Source organism: Somniosus microcephalus, chromosome 2 (assembly GCF_052327205.1).
Source record: "Somniosus microcephalus isolate GS21.2 chromosome 2, FLI_Smic_1.0, whole genome shotgun sequence".
In the NCBI taxonomy this organism is placed as follows: domain Eukaryota; kingdom Metazoa; phylum Chordata; class Chondrichthyes; order Squaliformes; family Somniosidae; genus Somniosus; species Somniosus microcephalus.
In genome coordinates this window covers 340,214,877-340,233,779 of record NC_140988.1, presented here as the reverse complement: position 1 = coordinate 340,233,779, position 18,903 = coordinate 340,214,877, and the positions used below count along the sequence as shown (strand labels likewise).

At 41.6% G+C, this 18,903-nt stretch overlaps 1 protein-coding gene across 3 annotated transcripts in view; it reads left to right on the top strand.

The window, feature by feature from the left end:
* LOC147123636 (transforming acidic coiled-coil-containing protein 3-like) overlaps window positions 1-18,903 on the top strand; it is a 42,865-nt gene that overhangs the window by 2,961 nt on the left and 21,001 nt on the right. For all 3 annotated transcript variants that reach the window (XM_085975429.1, XM_085975431.1, XM_085975430.1), the window contains exons 2-5: window positions 9,129-9,297; window positions 10,057-10,223; window positions 16,341-16,414; window positions 17,021-18,068. In XM_085975429.1, the coding sequence (XP_085831555.1) occupies window positions 9,130-9,297; window positions 10,057-10,223; window positions 16,341-16,414; window positions 17,021-18,068 (1,457 nt within the window). In that variant the 5' untranslated portion in view covers window position 9,129. The remainder of the gene's footprint in view (window positions 1-9,128; window positions 9,298-10,056; window positions 10,224-16,340; window positions 16,415-17,020; window positions 18,069-18,903) is intronic.

The following is an 18,903-nucleotide window of genomic DNA, read 5'->3' as shown; positions in this document are numbered from 1 at the left end:
TCAGGGGAATTTATAATGGGGAACAAAGAAATGGCTGACCAATTAAATACATACTTTGGTTCTGTCTTCACAAAGGAGGACACAAATAACCTCCCCAGAGATGTTGGGGAACATAGGGTCTAATGACAGGGAGGAACTGATAGAAATCAGCATTGTTAAGGAAATTGATGGGATTGAGGGCTGACAAATCCCCAGGGCCTGATAATCTACATCCTAGGGTACTTAAGGAAGTGGCCCTAGAAATAGATGCATTGTGGGTCATCTTCCACAATTCGATAGACTCTGGAACAGTACCCATGGATTGGCGGGTAGCTAATGTTACCCCACTGTTCAAAAAGGGTGGTAGAGAGAAAAGGGGGAATTACAGACCGGTAAGCCTGACATCGGTAGTGGGGAAAATGCTAGAGTCCATTATAAAAGATGTACTAGCAGAATACTTGGAAAACAGTGACAGGATCGGACAAAGTCAACATGGATTTACAAAAGGTAAATTGTGCTTGACTAATCTACTGGAATTTTTTTGAGGATGTAACTGGTAAAATAGATAAGGGAGAACCAGTGGATGTGGTGTATTTGGATTTTCAAAATGCTTTCGATAAGGTCCCGCATAAGAGATTAGTGTGTAAAATTAAGGTACATGGGATTGGGGACAAGGTATTCTCTTGGATAGAGAACTGGTTGGCAGACAGAAAGCAAAGAGTTGGAATAAATGGCTCTTTTTCCGAGTGGCAGGCAGTGACTAGTGGGGTACTGCAGGGATTGGTCCTTGGACCCCAGCTAGTCACCATATATATTAATGATCTGGATGAGGGAACTAGATGTAACATCTCCAAGTTTGCAGATGAGACAAAGCTGGGTGGGCGTGTGTACTGTGAGGAGGATACCGATAAATTCCAGTATGATCTGGACAGGTTGGGTGATTGGGCAGATGCAATATAACGTGGATAAATGTGAGGTTATCCACTTTGGTGGCAAAAACAGGAAGGCAGATTATTATCCAAATGGCAATAGATTGGGAGAAGGGGAAGTGCAATGAGACCTGGGTGTCCTTGTGCACCAGTTGCTGAAAGTAAGCATGCAGGTGCAGCAGGTGGCTAAGAAGGCAAATGGCATGTTGGCCTTTGTAGTGAGGGTTTGAGTACAGGAACAAGGATGTCTTGCTGCAGTTGTGCAGGGCCTTGGTGAGACCACATCTGGAGTATTGTATGCAGTTTTGGTCGCCTTATCTGAGGAAGGATGTTCTTGCCATGGAAGGAGTGCTGTGAAGATTCACCAGGCTGATACCTGGGATGGCAGGAATGACTTATGAGGAGAGATTGTGTTGATTGGACTTGTACTCGCTGGAGTTTAGAAGAATGAGGGGAATCTCATCAAAACTTTTAAAATTCTAACAGGACTAGACAGACTAGATGCTGGAAGGATGTTCCTGATGGTCGGGGAGTCCAGAACCAGGGGTCACAGTCTAAGGATAAAGAGTAAGCCATTTAGGACAGATGAGGAGGAATTTCTTTACCCAGAGGGTGGTGAACCTGTGGAATTCTCTACCACAGAAGGCAGTGGAGGCCAATTTATTAAATATATTCAAGAAGGAGTTGGATATATTTCTTAAGGCTAAGGGGATCAAGGGATATGGAGAAGGCAGGAACAGGGTACTGAATTTGGACGATCAGCCATGATCTCATTGAATGGTGGAGCAGGCTCAAGGGGCCGAATGGCCTACTCCTCCCATCTTCTATGTTTTCTGGACTCCCTGCCATTGGGAACATCCTTCCTGCATCTAGTCTGTCTAGTCCTGTTAGAATTTTATAAATTCTGTATGTGGAGCTGGCTCGAACGGCTTACTTCTGCTCCTATTTCTTATGTTAAATTTTCAGACTGACCCTGACTGGCTTAAAAACTGGAAATAAACCCAGTGTTTTTTAAGGAATAAACTAGGTTTCATTGTGAAGTTTTATGTTGCCATTAGCTGTGGCCCCAGTTAATAGTCAGGGTTTGGCAGTTGCTCAGTTGGGGAAAAACCTTGTAGCTCTGTCCCAAGGTCCTGGCGAAGATTTCCACCTGTTAGGTTTTGAACAGGACTATAATTTCTCAATGGTATCTGGAAACTTGCAGAATGCAAATGGGGAAAAGTTCTGACTTTTTAAAAAAAAAAACAAAGTTCCAGGATTAATTGTTTCTAATTACTCTGGTAAATAGCAGAATTAAAACCACACCCCACCCTTCTGTCTCTGATCCTCTTATGTTCTATTGAGTTCTGTATGGTGTTTAATGTGGCAGTTGGTTGGACACCTAGAATGATCCAGCATGGAAGGATGCCATTTTGGCCTGTGCCTGTGCTGTCGAGTTATCCAATTAGTCCCATTCTCCTGCTTTCCCCATAGCCCTGTAAATTTTTCCTTTTGAAGTATTTATCCATTTCCCTTTTGGAAGTTATTATTGAATCTGCTTCCACCACCCTTTCAGGCAGTGCATTCCAGATCATAACTTGCTATGTACATTTTTCACCCTCATTGCCTCTGGTTCTTTTGTCAATTACCTTAAATCTGTGTCCTCTAGTTACTGACCCTTCTGCCAATGGTGACTATTTCTAACTATCAAAACCCTTCATGATTTTTAACACCTATTCAATTTCCTTAACCTTCTCTGCTCTAAGGAGAGCAACCCCAGTTTCTCTAATCTCCCTGTAACTGAAGCCTATCACCCCTGCAAAACTCCTGGACCCTCCAAAGCCTTGACATCCTACTACTCCAGTTGGGGTTTGACTAGTGTTTTATAAATGTTTAGCATAGCTTCCTTGCTTTTGTACTCTATGCCTCTATTAATAAAGCCAAGGAACCTGTATGCCTCTAACAGCCTTCTCAACTTGCCCTGCCACCTTCAAAGATTTGTGTATGTATAGCCCTAGGTGTCTCTGTTCTTGTGCCCCCTTTAAAATTGTACTGTTTATTTTATATTGCCTCTCTTCATTCTTCATACCAAAATGAATCACTTCACATTTCTCCATTAAATTTTGGCTTGTCAATTTCACCAGCCTGATGTCGTCCTTATACTCTTGCTGTCCTCCTCACTGTTTACTACATTTGAGTTTTTGTCATCTGCAAACTGTGTTTATGCCCTGTATACCCAAGTCTAGGGCATTAATATATTAGAGCAGTGGTCCCAACACTGACCTGTGGGGAAACACCACTGCACATTTCCCTTCAGTCTGGAAAAACAACCACTCCCCATTTAGCCAATATTGTATCTATGCAGCCACTGCCCATTTAATCCCATGGGCTTCAAATTTGCTAACAAACCTGTGGTACTTTATCAAAAGCCTCTTTTGAAGTCCATATAGATGAACTGCACCACCCTCTGTTACTTCATCAAAGAACTCAATCATGTTAAACAGTATTTGCATTTAACAAATCTGTGCTGGCTTTCACTTATTAACCTATATTTTCCAAGTGACAATTAATTTTGGCCCAGATTAATGTCTCAATGTTTTTCCACCACTGATGCTGGGCTGATTGGCCTGCATTTGCTGGGTTTATTGACCCTTTTTTTAACAAAGGTGTAACATTTGCAAGACTCTTGTCCTCTGGCACCACTCCCATATCTAAGGAGGATTGGAAGATGTGGCCAGAGGCTCTGCAATTTCCATCCTTACTTCCCTCAGCAACCCAGACCTTTTTAAGTATCTCCTCTAATTTTTATCCTATCCAATTTCTCTAACTCCTTTACTGTGACATTGGCAGCAGCCTCTTTAGTGAAGACAGATGCAAAGTACACATTAGTACCTCAGCCATGCCTTCTGCCTCCATAAGATCTGCTGTTGTCCTGTATAGGCCCACCCTTCCTTTGACTACCCTTTTTTACTATTTGTTTATAAAAGACTTGGGTTCCCTTTGTTACCTGCTAATCTATTCTCGTACATTTTGTCCCTCCTGATTTCATTTTTAGTTCTCCTCTGTACTTTTTGTATTCAGCTTGGTTCTCCACTGAATTATGTACTTGACATGTCTGAGCCTCCTTTGTTCTATTTCATTTGAATCTGTTTAGTCCTCCAGGGAACTCTAACTTTGGATGCCCTTCCTTTCCCCTCATGGGAATGTCTAGTCTGTACCTGAACTATCTCCTCTTTGAAGTCCTTCCATTGCTAACTTACTGTTTTATCTGCCAATCTTATTCCAATTCACCTGGGCCAGATCTTTTTCAACTCCTGAAATTAATTCTCCAGTTGAATATTTTCACGTTTGATTTTTTTCCTTGTCCTTTTCCGTAACTATGCTAAACCTAATTGTGTTTACATGCTCCACAGCATTTCCCCAGAACTAGATCCAACATTGCCTCCTTCCTTGTTTGGCTGGAAATATACTGATCAAGAGTTCTGTTGCGCACTTCAGGCATTCCTCCCCCTCTTTGACCTTTTACACTGTTATTTTCCAAGTCTATATTGGGATAATTGAAGTTTCCCATTATCACTACTCTCTAGTTCTTGGATCTTCAATTTGCCTGCAAATCTGCTCCTCTCCTTGCCACTATTTAGTGACCTATAGCATACACCCAGCTGCATAATAGTTCCTCTATTCTTTAATTCTACGCAAATAGATTCTGTCTTTGAACCTGCAAGTACATCATCCCTTTCTAGTGGTGTAACAGTGTCTTTGATCAATACTGCCAGCCCCCCCTCTTTCCCTCTTCCTGATCTTTCCTGAATAGCTTGTAGCCAGGAATATTAACTGCCATTCCTCCCCTTCTTTGAGCTAGGTCTCCATATTGCCACTATCAAAATCCCTCGGTGCACCTTTGTATCTCCTCTCTAATGTGTCATTCTGGTGTCGCTTGCCCTGTCAAATTAGTGTAAACCCTCCCCCACAGCACCAGTTAACCCCCCTGCGAGGACATTAGTCCCAGCCCTGTTGAGGTGCAACCCATCCATCTTGTACAGGTCCCTCCTGCCCAGAACTGGGATTCTTGGATTCAGTGTGATCCTGTTGCGCTGTTGAATTCAAAATTAACATTTAAAGCTGTTTTTAAAAAAAAACTGACCAACTGTTGAAGCCTAATCAGCATGTAATCTTCTAAATGCCCACTGCCATCTGTTATGATTATTTGCAGTGGCTGTCTTTCAGTTATGCACCTTGTTTACATGTACTGTTTGGTTTTGTTTTAGCAAAGAGGGCATGGGATTTGCATACTAACTTACTGATTTCTGAGTTGAGTGAAATCTTCATCAGGACTTTGTTGGTTCCCTTATTGTGGAATCGGTACTGTTGAATCAACCCAATTTACACTGCAGGGCAAATTTTACTCTCTTGTACATGTGTGGTTTGCAACTCAGTGCATGTGACTTTTTGGTTCTACCAAGTAAATGTTCCTAATGCATGGGAGGGTCAGAATGGACCAGCAAATAGAAAACTACTGCATTTTCAGTTAAGTCCAACACAGCAAGTTAAAATGGTGACTGATGTCTGGGGAATGTCATTTTGGTGTTTCTCTGTGCTTATGGACACAGAATTGCTGTGAAAGTGGAGATTCTATTGTTTTAAATTGCTGTAATGTGAATGGTCTTGACTCCTGTCTACTAAATAACATTGCTGCTGTCTCCCAGCTGTAGCTGGCTTGCATTCATGTACAGATTTTTTTTGGCCATCTGCTTGTGGGGTCCAGATGAAGTGATATAAAAATATATATCTCTATTGCCAGCCAAATAGGAACTGTTAAACTTTCTGGTGTTTCCAACATTAAAGGAACATTTATTTGGTGAAGGGTGAGGTCCAAAGTAGTTCAGATTTCTATTCTCCCTTCTGCATTCTCCATGTGCTGTAGGACTACACCCTAATATTGTGAAGTGTTGAATATACACAAGAAATGGCACCTTGCAGATAAATGGTGCTTCACATAGTTTCCTACTCCTGCATTGTATAAAGCCCAGGCGCTGCCCCAATTATTTTCTCTTTTTCCAGGTCATTTTGTTTCAAATCTTGTACAATTAATAGAAGCTGTCTCCAGCTGTGGCAGCAGTAGGTTAGATGGTATCAAATGACTGATTGATCCAGAAGTGGCCAGATATATTGCAAATTAAGCAAATTATCACTGGCACACTTGGGGCTAGGGCACAAATTGGAATTTGTGTCCTTTTTTATGATATCATGCCCTCTGGTAATAACTTATTCAGTAATGCCTGTGGCATCAGTCAGTATTTATTTCAGCATAAATCTCTCCAATTATTCCTGAGTCCTTCTAAGCCAGTAACAATTAGTCCAGTAACACTGGACTCCTCCAACTTGCTGTTCAATAGGGCTTTTAATATACGAAGACATTCCTATCTATATCTAGTCAGTCTTGTGGGACCCATGCACTGGGAGCTGGTGGCACACCAGAGTCAATATAGAAGCAGCTAAACAAGATCCTACTGAAGTGGGATGAATTGAGCCCTTTGGGATTTTTGTTTTCAGCAAACTTTCTAATTAACCCCTCTGGCAGACAGCTAAAACTGCTAATGGGCTACGTTGGGTGTTTAAGCCTTTCTCCACACATGGATTCTATGCATGTTGGCAGAGGTGTGAAATTAATTTTATATAGGTATCTTCCAAGTGGAGTTTAGATTTTTGCTACATTTTTATATTAGTCCCTGCCAACTCTCTCTCCTGCAAATGGCAATTGCTACTAGATCAATTAACTGTAAATCTGAGATTGATAGCTTTTTGTTAACCAAGGAATATGGGCCAAAGCCAGGTATATGGAGTTAGGTCACAGATCAGCCAGGCTTGAGGGGCTGAATCTCCTACTCCCGTTCCGATCATGGACAGCAACATATATCGGTCAAATACTGTTTATTAAAAAAATGGTTACTGCCCACTGTGTATAGCAGGTAAATCAGTGGGAAACTTGCAATAACACCAACGTGCTTGCTAGAAGCAGTGGAGACTGTTAACAATTTCAGGCACAAGAAGGTAGTTGGTCCATCTTATCCACAGTAATCCCTTGGTACATTTCTAGTAACTCGAATCCCATTTGTTGATTAGAACCGGTCTTCTTGAAATCCGTTAAAGTTCCTTGTGTCATTACCCATGCTGGTAATATGTGCTACATTCTTGAGACTATATTAAAAAAAAAAAAAAAAGTTCCTCCTTTGTCCTTAATGTGTAAATATGGTCCCTTGTGCTTAAATTCTGTACGCAGCAGAAAAGCTTTTTGATCCATTTTGTCCAAACTTTCAAAATTAAACACTTATCATATCTCCTCAGTCTCCCCAAACCCAGGGTAGTCTCTCTTTCTTGTCATTCCCTTAAGTTCTGGGATCAATCATGTAGCCCTTCTCTGTACTGTCTTCCAATAACTGAATTTTCTTCTTTTAAAATGGGTGGGGTGGTGGTTGGAGGGAGGGGAGAAAGTGTAGCAGTGGTGCAGAGGAAGAGTGCTGGGCCTGTAATCCAGAAGTCAATGGACCTCTTCAGATTTGTTGTTGGGTTGCAGGGGACCAGCACTCCTGCAGTAGCTCCCCACATGTGCATAAGAGAATCAGGTGTGTACAGATGCCAGTTTCCTGCAATCCAACTGAAACTAAATTATCTGCAGGTAGTCACTGTTAAAAGTCTGAGGTCTGGAGTTGGGGAACAGAATAGTAAGCTGGGAAACTCTGCCCTTTGTCTGCTGGTGGAATGGCTAAGGATCACAGGAGGTCAGAATGTTGGGAGCTTGCAAAATCTGACCAACATCGCATTGCAATCAGCTGAGCGTCCTTATCATTTAGCATACTTGTCAGCTGTGGCTCAGTGGGTAGCATCCTCGCCTCTGAGTCAGAAGGTTGTGGGTTCAAGTTCCACACCAGGGACTTGAGCACATAAAGCTAGGCTGACACTCCAGTGCAGTGCTGAGGGAGTGCTGCACTGTTGGAGGTGCCGTCTTTCGGATGAGATGTTAAACCGAGTCCCCATCTGCCCCTTCTGGTGGATGTAAAAGATCCCATGGCACTTTCGAAGAGCAGGGAGTTCTCCCTGGAGTCTTGGCCAATATTTATTCCTCAAACAAACAGATTATCTGGTAGTCATCACATTGCTGTTTGTGGGAGCTTGTGTGCAAATTGGCTGCTGCATTTCCCACATTACAATAGTGACTACACTTCAAAAAGTACTTCATTGACTTTGAGACATCTGGTGGTCGTGAAAGGTGCTATATAAATGAAAGTCTCTTTTTTACACTTGTGATATAGATACAGCAGCTGAGGGAAGAAGGGTTAGTAGTGAAAATGTGGTCAGAGGAGGGTGATTTGCAGGCAATGAGGATACAGATGGAAGGAATTTGAGTGGGTGGGGCATAGACACTGAAGGAGCAGTAACCAAGTATAGCAGAGGATTGAGGAGTGGAGGATGCATGTAAAGGTATATAGCTGCAGGAGATTCTGGGGTAGTGAAGAAGCCATGTGCTCAACTCTAGTATGGCTTGAACCTGCAACTGTTGGCAGGCAGGTGCTACTAACTCAGTCAAACTGCCTCCTTGTGAACATAATTCCATGGAGCTGCATTGTGAAGGAGTGCATTTTATATATGGAATAATTGAGTAGCAACAGTGAGCCATGGTGACAATTTGCAGGATATGTTTGACTTTGATAAGTATTTTCTTGGTATGGTAGTGTGAAAGCTCGATTGGAGGGTTTTGAACAGTGAATGGTGAGGTTCTGTTGGACTGCACAGCCCAATTGTATCCCCTGCAGAATAAAACTCATACTGTATACTTGTCTATGGCCATGATGGGATGGTAGATCAGGAACTTTTATTTCCACAGCGCCACTGTCTAATAGTAATCCAGTTGGTTTGTTGCTGAACGCTTGATTATGTCTTGATGTCTTTCTACATTTAAAGGTGCTATGTAAATGCAAGTTTGATTTAGATGTAAATTATTTTGTCCCCTTTGCAGTGTGTTCTCAAACATTCACATTGGCTGTGCTTTCAATGATTTGTGTATTTACAACTTAATGTCCATCACTAAACTCCTGAATTGTGAAGTATTTAGAAAATAAATTTGGCAGTCTTGCACATTTCATGTGCCTAGTATTAGTTATATAAAAGCAGGCATCCTTATCTGTAGATACAGCTTTTTCAAGTGGATACTCTCTTATCTTGTATTTTTCTTCCCCTTACTAGCATGAGTTTGCATTTGGATGAAAACACTTGCTTGGATTTTGACGGTTCTACTATAATGGATGAACCATGCGACCCATTAACACTGGCAGAGACCACGGGGAGACCATCAATTCTTCGAATATCTCAGAAGGAAAACTTACCTCCCAAAAGTTCAATGAAACCACCCAAGGTAGACTTTCTGCATTCTTCCAGCAGTGGACATTAGGTTCTTGATCTGCTTGTTGGAGCTTTAATAGCTAATTTTTGTTTTAGTATAGTACATGTTTTCTGAAGTTGGGAGCTACATATATTAAATGTGTTTAGACTGAAATTACTAGGCATTTGTGGTATCTTACCTTGCCAAAATTAACTCAATTAACCTTTGAGCCCAGGCAGTCACTGATATTTAACAATAGAGGCATCACTTTCTAATCTGGACTTCTGCATTGAAAATGTTGATGCAATCTACAATAAGTTTGTCAATATAAAGTCTCTGAAATAAGGACCCCATCTCCAATTCCGGGTTACAGTAACTGTGTTTATGGTACTGGACTGGCAACCCAAAGTTGGAGTTCAAATCCCACCGTTGGCAGGTATATGGAGCCATGGAAGAATTCTACATGTAAAACAAAGGGAGTTTAACTTCAGCATGAACTGGTTCTGGTCCCTAATTTAAGCTTCAGATGTCTCCTGTCAATTCTCTGCTTTTGTTGTCGTCATGTGTATTTAAACAATAAATGAAGTTGTGAAGGGTAGAGGGGTAAGAATAGAGTGCAACCCTTTATTTTGAGGTGCTGGTGACTTTTCCTCTTAACTTCAACTTCAGCATAGCAGCTAACTCTTCTATTTGAAGTGTATTGGGTATAAATTTGTAAATGCTGTAATGTTATTGGTATATTCCTTCCAACTATGGAACAAAGTTTCAAGCTTTTTTAAAAAAAAAATCTAGGTATCCTTCCAAACTCCTGTAAGGGATCCTGTTACACGCAAAGTATTCAGTCCACACCGGACCAATAAATGGGATGGTAATATTTCATTTGAAGAAGCTGGAAAAAATGAAGAAAAAGTGAGCGAGACTGGGGGTTCAGGAAGTCTTAATGTGACTGAGGAAAAAGGGTAAGAACAAGTGCTTTGAGATGTTACAATGAACTACAATTTGGATACCCTGTTTTAAGCTATACTGATTTATTTTATTGCCTCTAAGACTTTGTTGGTACTGATGACCTTCTATTCTGGGATGCAGCCTATGTATTTAACTCTTAACTGTTCGAGCTATTCTATGAAGAATTTTAGGGTGCTTTCCATCTGGTCTGGATGTCCTGAGGGGCATGCCTTATTGATTACAATCCTGAGGTGAAATGACTGAATTTGTTATTTTGTTCAGTCTCGCTGCTATTTGTGAATGCCCTGATAAGGTTTTGGGTTGAATTTTTCTGGTGCTTGAACTTTGGCACCTGTGATTCAACTTTTTTTTCTTGAGCTTCCCATTTTGGAATTCTGCGTGGATGCAACTGGAGAGAGAGGGGATTTATGACTGAGGCTGCACCATGCTTCTGCTATTTGATATACATCTCTTCTGCTTGAACGCAAGACCCATGCTTAGTTTGGTCAAAGTCCACCTGATGTGTGCTGCATTTGTTGACCTTCCTTTACCACCCAAAACATTCCAAGCTCTGCACTCACCTGAGTCTTTGCTGTTAAAGGGACCTGTGGTAACATTCATGTATGCTGCATATATAGAATAAAATCTGCCCTGTGAAGGCTACCTTTCCATAGCCTCCTTGCACCCTGTTCACTTTTCTTGACCCACATGACTAACCTAGCACCAGTTACAGAAGTTTTGTTCAATCCTTCTGTATTTTGCACACAGGCCATTAACTTTGTCTGCTCTGGACTTGCATTTCAGCTATGTTTAAATTGGTTTTAGTTTTGAAAATACTTAATCAAGTGTAATCACTTGCTTAGAAAGACTGAGTGCTGCTTCAACAATGTTGGGGAGGGAGTGTGGAAGGGGAAAGGCAAAAGGACAGTCATAATGTTGGCAAAGGGTGTGTGTATTTGCTTGCATTCTGCCACATGTAAAAGATTTTCCATAAACATTGGATTTTATTTCTACCTCCGGCTTTGTTCCTAAAGTTGCAAAGCTCAAAACCATGTTTGACTGAGTCGGATAATTAGTCAGTGCCTGAACTTATTTATACTAAATAAATTCCTTTTTATTATTCTTTCTCCCTTCCCCACTTAACCTTATAGGGTTCTGTAGTATTTCTATAACCGTCACAAACTGCTTATAGTTTGAAGTTGAACTTTGTGCTGTTAAAATAATGGATGTCTGTTTTGTAGAATGCTTTTCCGCATTAGCATTCAGTACTCTTGGGCTGGTGTACTGTGGGAGACACAAGCGGAACTTGCTGCTCTGGCAATGTATGCTAATCCCAATGTTAAAATATCTTGACTCTACTGTTTTGGATCTCTTGATATTCTGTGAGCTACTTATTTTGATATCTACCAATTTGTGCTAAATGTATACTTTGGAGCAGCACCTATTAGAAAGTGAACTGAAACTGCCCAAAATTTTGTGCAGGTCCTTATTTAATATTTTATTGTTTTGGACTGGATTTGAGCTCATGTCCTGGAGCTTTTTTTCATCTCTGATGGTGTTGACTCTTTTTACTGGGTTATCGTTTTATGGGTGTCAATTGTCATCTGGTACTTCTAAGTGGCTTTTTATGAGCCTTAATAGTGAATGAAGGTAGAGTACCTGGATAGCATGTAGTGACACAGCCTAATCCTATCCTCTCAAATTCCACAAATGCTATTTGATAACTAGAGCAGGCAGTTTTCCTTCTCTCATCTGGGTACTGCAGCTAGTTGTAGTGCCCCTACTGACTCCCTAACACAGATTTGGAATTAAAATTGGGATCTTGTTTGTACGTCAACTGGCTCATCAGATTGCTTAAGTTTAAGTACTTGGAATTACATAGTAGTTACAGCACAAATGGGCTGTTTGGCCCAACAGGTCCATGTTGGTGTTACGCGCAACACAAGCCGCCTCCTCCACCCTTCATCTAACCCCCTCATATATCCTTTTCTCCCTTGAGCTTTTACCTAGCTTCCTCTTTAATGCACCCATGGGTTAGACAACAGTTGTGAATGGCTTTTTTTTGGTATACAATAGTGTTCCCCAAGGTTCGGTACTAGGACCACTGCTGTTTCTGATGCACATTAATGACTTTGGGTACAGGGCACAATTTTTGAAATTTGCAGATGAGACAAAACTTGGAAATGTAAAATAGTGAAGATAGTAGACTTCAAGATGACAGGCTGGTGGAATGGGCAGGCAGATGCAATGCAGAGAAGTGTGAGGTGATCCATTTTTGTAGGAAGAATGAGGAGAGAGTACATGCTAAATGGTACAATTTTAAAGGGGGTGCAAGAACTGAGACCTGGGGGTGTTTGTGTAAAAACCATTGGGTGGCTGGACAGGTTAACAAAGCAAAATACTGTGGATGCTGGAAATCTGAAATAAAAGCAGAAAATGCTGGAAATACTCAGCAGGTCAGACAGCATCTGTGGACAGACAATGGCCCAGAAATTCGGGTCTCCACGGGTGAGTACGCATGGGGTACTCGCCCGTAGGCCCAATGGAAGTGCCGGTTTCGTGCATGCGTGTGAAACCGGCACTTCCGTTCCCCTGAAAGAAGGGGTTCAGAAGTCTAACACGTGCGCAGGAGAGGCAGCACGTGCGCATCGAACTTACGTTTTTTTTGCAGGTTTTCCTGGGAGGGTAAGTCTCCAGAGGTTAGACATGTAAAAAGCAGTTGCAAGGCCTGCTTTTTACAAGGTAAGTGGTGAATTAATTAAAAAAAACATTTCCACAAGTTTATTTTTACATAAATACTTTTAAAGCAAAGTAAGATTTTTAGCCCCATTAGAAAATGTAATTTTTTCAAATTTAAATTATTTCATTTATTTTAAGTGATTTTTAAAAATTTATTTGAGGTTTGATGTTTTGGGGCTTATAGTATTTTTAGGTTTGACAGCCCTTCCTGTCAAACTTATGAAGCATTCCCTACTACCATTGGCTCTCCATGGCCCATGTGATCCCAGGGGACACATCGAACTAACTGCGCCCCTGGGATACGCAAGCACTGCGCGCCGGCAGCTGGAGGAGGCCCAAGATCGCAATTCCACAGGGGCCCACCGCTCAATGGCTGGCGCGCAAGGTAAGTGCAGGTCGGAGGCTTGCACCCGTGGGAAGCCCCCGACCCGAATTTCTGGGCCAATGTTTCAGATCGATGACCCTTCGTCTGAGCTGGAAATGTAACAGATTTTAAGCAAGGGCAGGGGGAGGGAGGATAGAACAAAAGGGAAAGTCCGATGGGGTGGAAGGCAGGAGAGATTAAATTGAAGGTATGATTGTACAAAGCAAAAAGAGATGGCAATGGGATGAGTAAAGAAACAGATGATCGGTCAGGTGTAAATGTGAATAGCAGAATCATCAACAGCTGCCATCTGGGGGAAAAAAAATAGGGGCAGAGGTTATGGTCTAGAATTGTTGAACTCAATTGAGTCCAGAAGGCTGTAATGTGCCTAATTGAAAGATGAGGTGCTGTTCCTCACTTGCGTTGAGTTTCGTTGGAGCAGTGCAAGAGAGGTCAGTGGAGCAGAGAATTAAAGTGACAGGTGACCAGAAGCCAAGGGTCACACTAGTGGACTGAATGGAAGTGTTCAATGGTCTCCAATGCAGAGGAGACTGCATTGTGAGCAGCGCACTAAATTGCAAGTAGTACAAGTAAATTGCTGTTCACCTGGAAGGAGTGTTTGAGGATGGTGGGAAGGGAGGAGGTGAAGGGGCAGGTGTTTCATCTCCTGCACTTGCACGGGAAGGTGCCTATCCGACTTTTGTTCGTTCTTCCCTACTCTTCACGTGCTTGAAATCTAACATTTCTAACTTTTTTCCAGTTTTGACAAAAGGTCATCGACTGTAATGTTAACTCTGTTTCTCTCACCACGGATGCTGCCTGACCTGAGTATTTCCAGCATTTTCTGTTTTTTATTTCAGTTAATAAAGCATATGGGATCCTAGGCTTTATAAACAGGCATAGAGTACAAAAGACAAGTTCTGAAAGTTATGTAAAGCTAGTTCAGCCCCAGATGGATTATTATCCAATTGTGGGCACCACACTTTATGAAGGATGTGAAGGCTTTGGAGAGGGTACAGAAGTGATTTACTAGAATGGCTCCAGGAATAAAGGATTACAGTTACATGGAGAGATTGGAGAATCTGGGGTTTTCCTAAGAGAAGGCCGAAGGAGATTTGATTGCAGTATTTAAAATCATGAAGGGTTTAGATAGAGTAAATCAAGAGAAACTGTTGCTAATGGCTGATGGGTTGATAACCAGAGGGCACAGATTTAAGGTGACTGGCAAAAGAGCCAGAGGCAACACATGGTAAAACTTTTAAAGAATGAGTGGTTAGGATTTGGAATGCACTGCCTGATAGGGTGGTGGCTACAGATTCAATAGTAGCCTTCAAAAGGGAATTGGATAAATACTTCAAGGAGGAAAAAATTGCAGATATGAAGAAAAGAGCAGGGATGTGGGACTAACTGGATTGCTCTTCAAAAAAGCTGGTGCACATTAGATGTGCTGTGCTCTGTGCCCATCTTTCCCTTAACTCCATGTTTGAATCCCTCCAATCAGGTTTTCACCTTACCATAGTACCAAATCAGTGCTCAGTCACATGACATCCTTTGTGATTACGACACAAATGTTATCTCGACTTGTCTGCAGCCATTGACACGGTTGACCACTCATGCTTCTCCAACTCCTCCACAGTGGGTGGGGCTGGACTCGCCTGGTTCCATTCTTCTAGCTAATCGTAGCCAGAAAATTGCCTGCAATGGCTTCTCTTTCTGGTCCTGCATCGTTACCTCTGGTGTCCCCCAAGGGTCTATCCATGACCCCCTCCTATTTCTCATCTACATGCTGCCCCTTGGCGACATCATCTGAAAACACCATCAGTTTCCACATGTACACTGACAACACCAACTCTACCTCACCACCACTTCTCTTGACCCCTCCATGGTCTCTAAATTGTCAGACTGCTTGTCCAACATCCAATTCTGGATGAGCAGAAATTTTCTTCTATAAAGTATTGGGAAGACTGAAGCCATTGTTTTCAGTCCCTGCCACAAACTCCATTCCCTAGCAACTGACTCTATCCTTCTCCCTAACATCTGTCTGAGGCTGAACCACACTGTTTGTTTACAACCTTGGTGTCATATTTGACCCCAAAATGAGCTTCTGACCACATCTGTGGCATGACTAAGACTACCTATTTCCACCTTTAACATCACCCCTCTCTGTCCTTGCCTCAGCTCATCGGCTGAAACCCTCATCCATGCTTTTGTTAGCTCTAGACTTGACTATTCCAACGCACTCCTGGCTGGCCTCCCACATTCTACCCTACGTAAACTTGAGGTCATCCAAAACTTGGCTGCCTGTGTCCTAACTTGCACCAAGTCCCATTCACCCATCGCCCCTGTGCTTGCTGACCTATATTGGCTTCCAGTTAAGCAACGCCTGTTTCAAAGCTCTCTCTCCTTGGTTTTCAAATCCCTGCATGGCCTCGTGCCTCCCTATCTTTGTAATTTCCTCCAGCCCCACAACCCACCACCCCCAAGATATCTGCACTCTAATTCTGCCCTCTTGAGCATCCCTGATTATAATCGCTCAACCATTGGTGGCTGTGCCTTCTGTTGCCTTGGCCCTAAGCTCTGGAATTCCCTGCCTAAACTTCTCTGCACCTCTAACACATTCCTCCTTTAGGATGCTCCTTAAAACACCAGCTCTACCTCATCACTTCTCTCCACCCCCTCCATGGTGTTTCAAAGTTTTTGGTCATCTGTTCTAATTTCTCCTTGTATGGCTTGGTGTTGCATTTTCCTGCGAAGTGCCTTCAATGTAATACTGTTAACTAATTTTTGCAGGTAAATTACCTAGAACACCATTTTATTAACAGATTGTGGACCTGTCCAGCATCTAATTCAGTGAGAATTGTGGCTTTTCAACAGTAAAGTTGCTCCCAAATGGTTAAGTCTGCATTTACAAAACATTTATCCAATTAACTTTTCAGACAATTGAACAGGCAATGGTTAAAAGGTCACTTGTTTTATACTGCAGATATGTTCTGTTCAACTGAGCATGTTCAACTTTCTGCCCCATTAGCAAGAATAAAGATTCTGGAGGTACCTCTGAAGTTCTAGATTCTAATCTGGGACCTGAAATGCTACTAAAACCAAGTAAGCATGTGGTTAGATTTAAATTTGTAAATGACGCATGGGTATTGACCATAACTTTTCAGTTAAATCTATTTCATTGACACTATATATGCAAATTGTGAACTTATTTGCTTTGTAATTTGTGTAGAATTTAAATATTTAAAAGGGAATCTTGGTAAAATATAGTAATGGGTAGAAACTAATGCAATACTGTATTACCAAAACCTTAACTTTATGCTATTTTTGCTGTCTGCATAACAATTACTGACAGACTTTGCTTTTGTGTAAAAGAGTTTAAAAAAAAAAAAAAGTCCTAAATTTTCAAGTTCTGTTTTCATTGTTACAATTACCTTAAAATCTGTATATTGAATACTTGCTATGGCAGCCAGTGCACATGACAAAAGGTGCACTAAACTGATTTACCCTGTGATTTGTAAAACTAAAGATTTCATTGTACTAAAACTTAATTCTTATTGGTTGGGTGTTTGGCAAAAAATCTTACTCATGGATTGAATTTTGGAACAAAAATAAATATTTTGGATTAATTTGTAGACTTTTCTGAACAATTAGATGTGGCACCAGGTTGCTCGCTAACTTTTTTTGTGAATCATTTATTGCTATTGTCAGGCATTAATGAAACTACTGCCAGTGATGTTGGTCTTGGGGATGAGGAGCAGATTTCATCTAAAGGAACATATGCACTTGATTTTGACATGCTTGATGCAATAAACCCTTTTCAGGGTATGTCAAAAGTCTTAAACTCCCCAGCAAAGAAATTGAGTGACTCTGAGCTTGACTGTCAGGAACAATGTATTTCCTCTGTGAATGACCAAACACTGCTGAAGAAAACTGAGCAAATGCCAGAAGTCACACCTTGTAACAGCAATGCAGAACATGGTATCCATGCATCAGCAGACATCTCTTCACAAGTGGAAAGTCAAAGCAACAACATTGAACAAGACTCTGAGATGATCAAGCCACAGACCTCATGCAACTTTGAGGAAGACAGTCTTGAGAAGATTGATCCTTGTGCAAGTGAGATGAAAGTGCAAATGCCACAACTTCCCCCAAAAGACTCCTACAATCTTGATTTAGAGAACATTGACTCAATCAACCCATTCCAAATGGGAGGGCCAGGACTTCAGAATTCATTACCTGGGCAGGATATTTTGTCACAAAACATGAAGAAAGATGTTGTAGATGCTGACCCAGTACAACCAGTGAAGTTGGAAATTGAATTTAATGATCTTGTTGAAGGTGAGAAGAAACCTCCCCTGAAAAAGTTGGCTAAAAGACCTGGAAGCTGGTTACAGCTTAAAAAGCCAAGTGTAACTACAGAGAAGACTGCACGCAGCAAATCAGAAAAGCCAAAGAAGGAAGCTGGGAAGCCAAAGACTGATCCTTTAGTCCCGAAGTTGGTGTACAATGTTGAGTGGGACAAACTGGACGATCCAACTTTTGACCCTTTTGGTGGAGGCTCTAAAATTGGTAATTCTCCCAGTTCTGCAAAACTGCCAGCAGCCAATTCTGATGAAATACTTTCACTGCAAGATACAGTAGAAAATGTTGAGCCTATTGCAAAGGAAGTGGAAGAGGTGCAGAAGCCAACAAGCTTTTCTCAGACAGACAACACTAGTGGAGTTCCTACTGAGGCTGTAAAGCAAACTGCCAAAAAGTGAGTGGATAAATCTAATATGCATAAATTTAAGTAAAAATCTTATTTTCCTGACTGCACTCTCTCCTGACCACCCCTTGCCCCCAAGAACTAGTTTTCAAGCATGCACATTTAAATTGGATCCTGGAAAAATCAATTTACAGGAAACTTTTGTTTAACCAGAGGTTAAATGTCCAGAAAGCTCTACCGGCAAAATTCAGGAGCCGTTTCCTATAAGTTTTTTTACTTCTCGTTGCTTTTTTTTTCCAGTCAGGCTCTGCAAGGTCTAGCTGAAGCTGTTGCTTAGCTACAGAGACACTTTTAAGCTGCGGCCGACTGTTTTGAAGCTGTTGCTAAGCAACAGGGTTTGTTGATTCTCACGGAGCTCAAAAGCTCCGTATGTTTTAACATTAGCACTGGTTTCTACGGCAGTTTTGATTGGACTGAGCTGGTGCCGTACCGTCACTGCCGGATACCAGAAAGTTTCCTGTATTTGAGAAAGTAGTATAAAAAAAAGTGTAAGTATAGCAGGGCATTTACATGCCAGCATTCTCCAATTGTACAAGGGTTGTGTTCAGATCCCATTTTAAAAAAAAAAAAACCATGTTCTGCAGTATCCTAAAGTTGACTCCTTCATGGCTTTGCACCAATTGGTGTTCTAACCTGGGGGTGATGGTTACTATGTCTCATTAGCCATTTGATCAAAGCACTTGTAATGCATGTGCAGAAGTATGCTTAACAGGTGCTCTTCAATTTTTTGTCTCGACGTCACTGAACCTACTCTTTCTAAACCTTAATCAAGTCTGTCCCTCTGCATGCTTCATAAACAAGTGTCTAATCCTAAACTGCCCTCTTG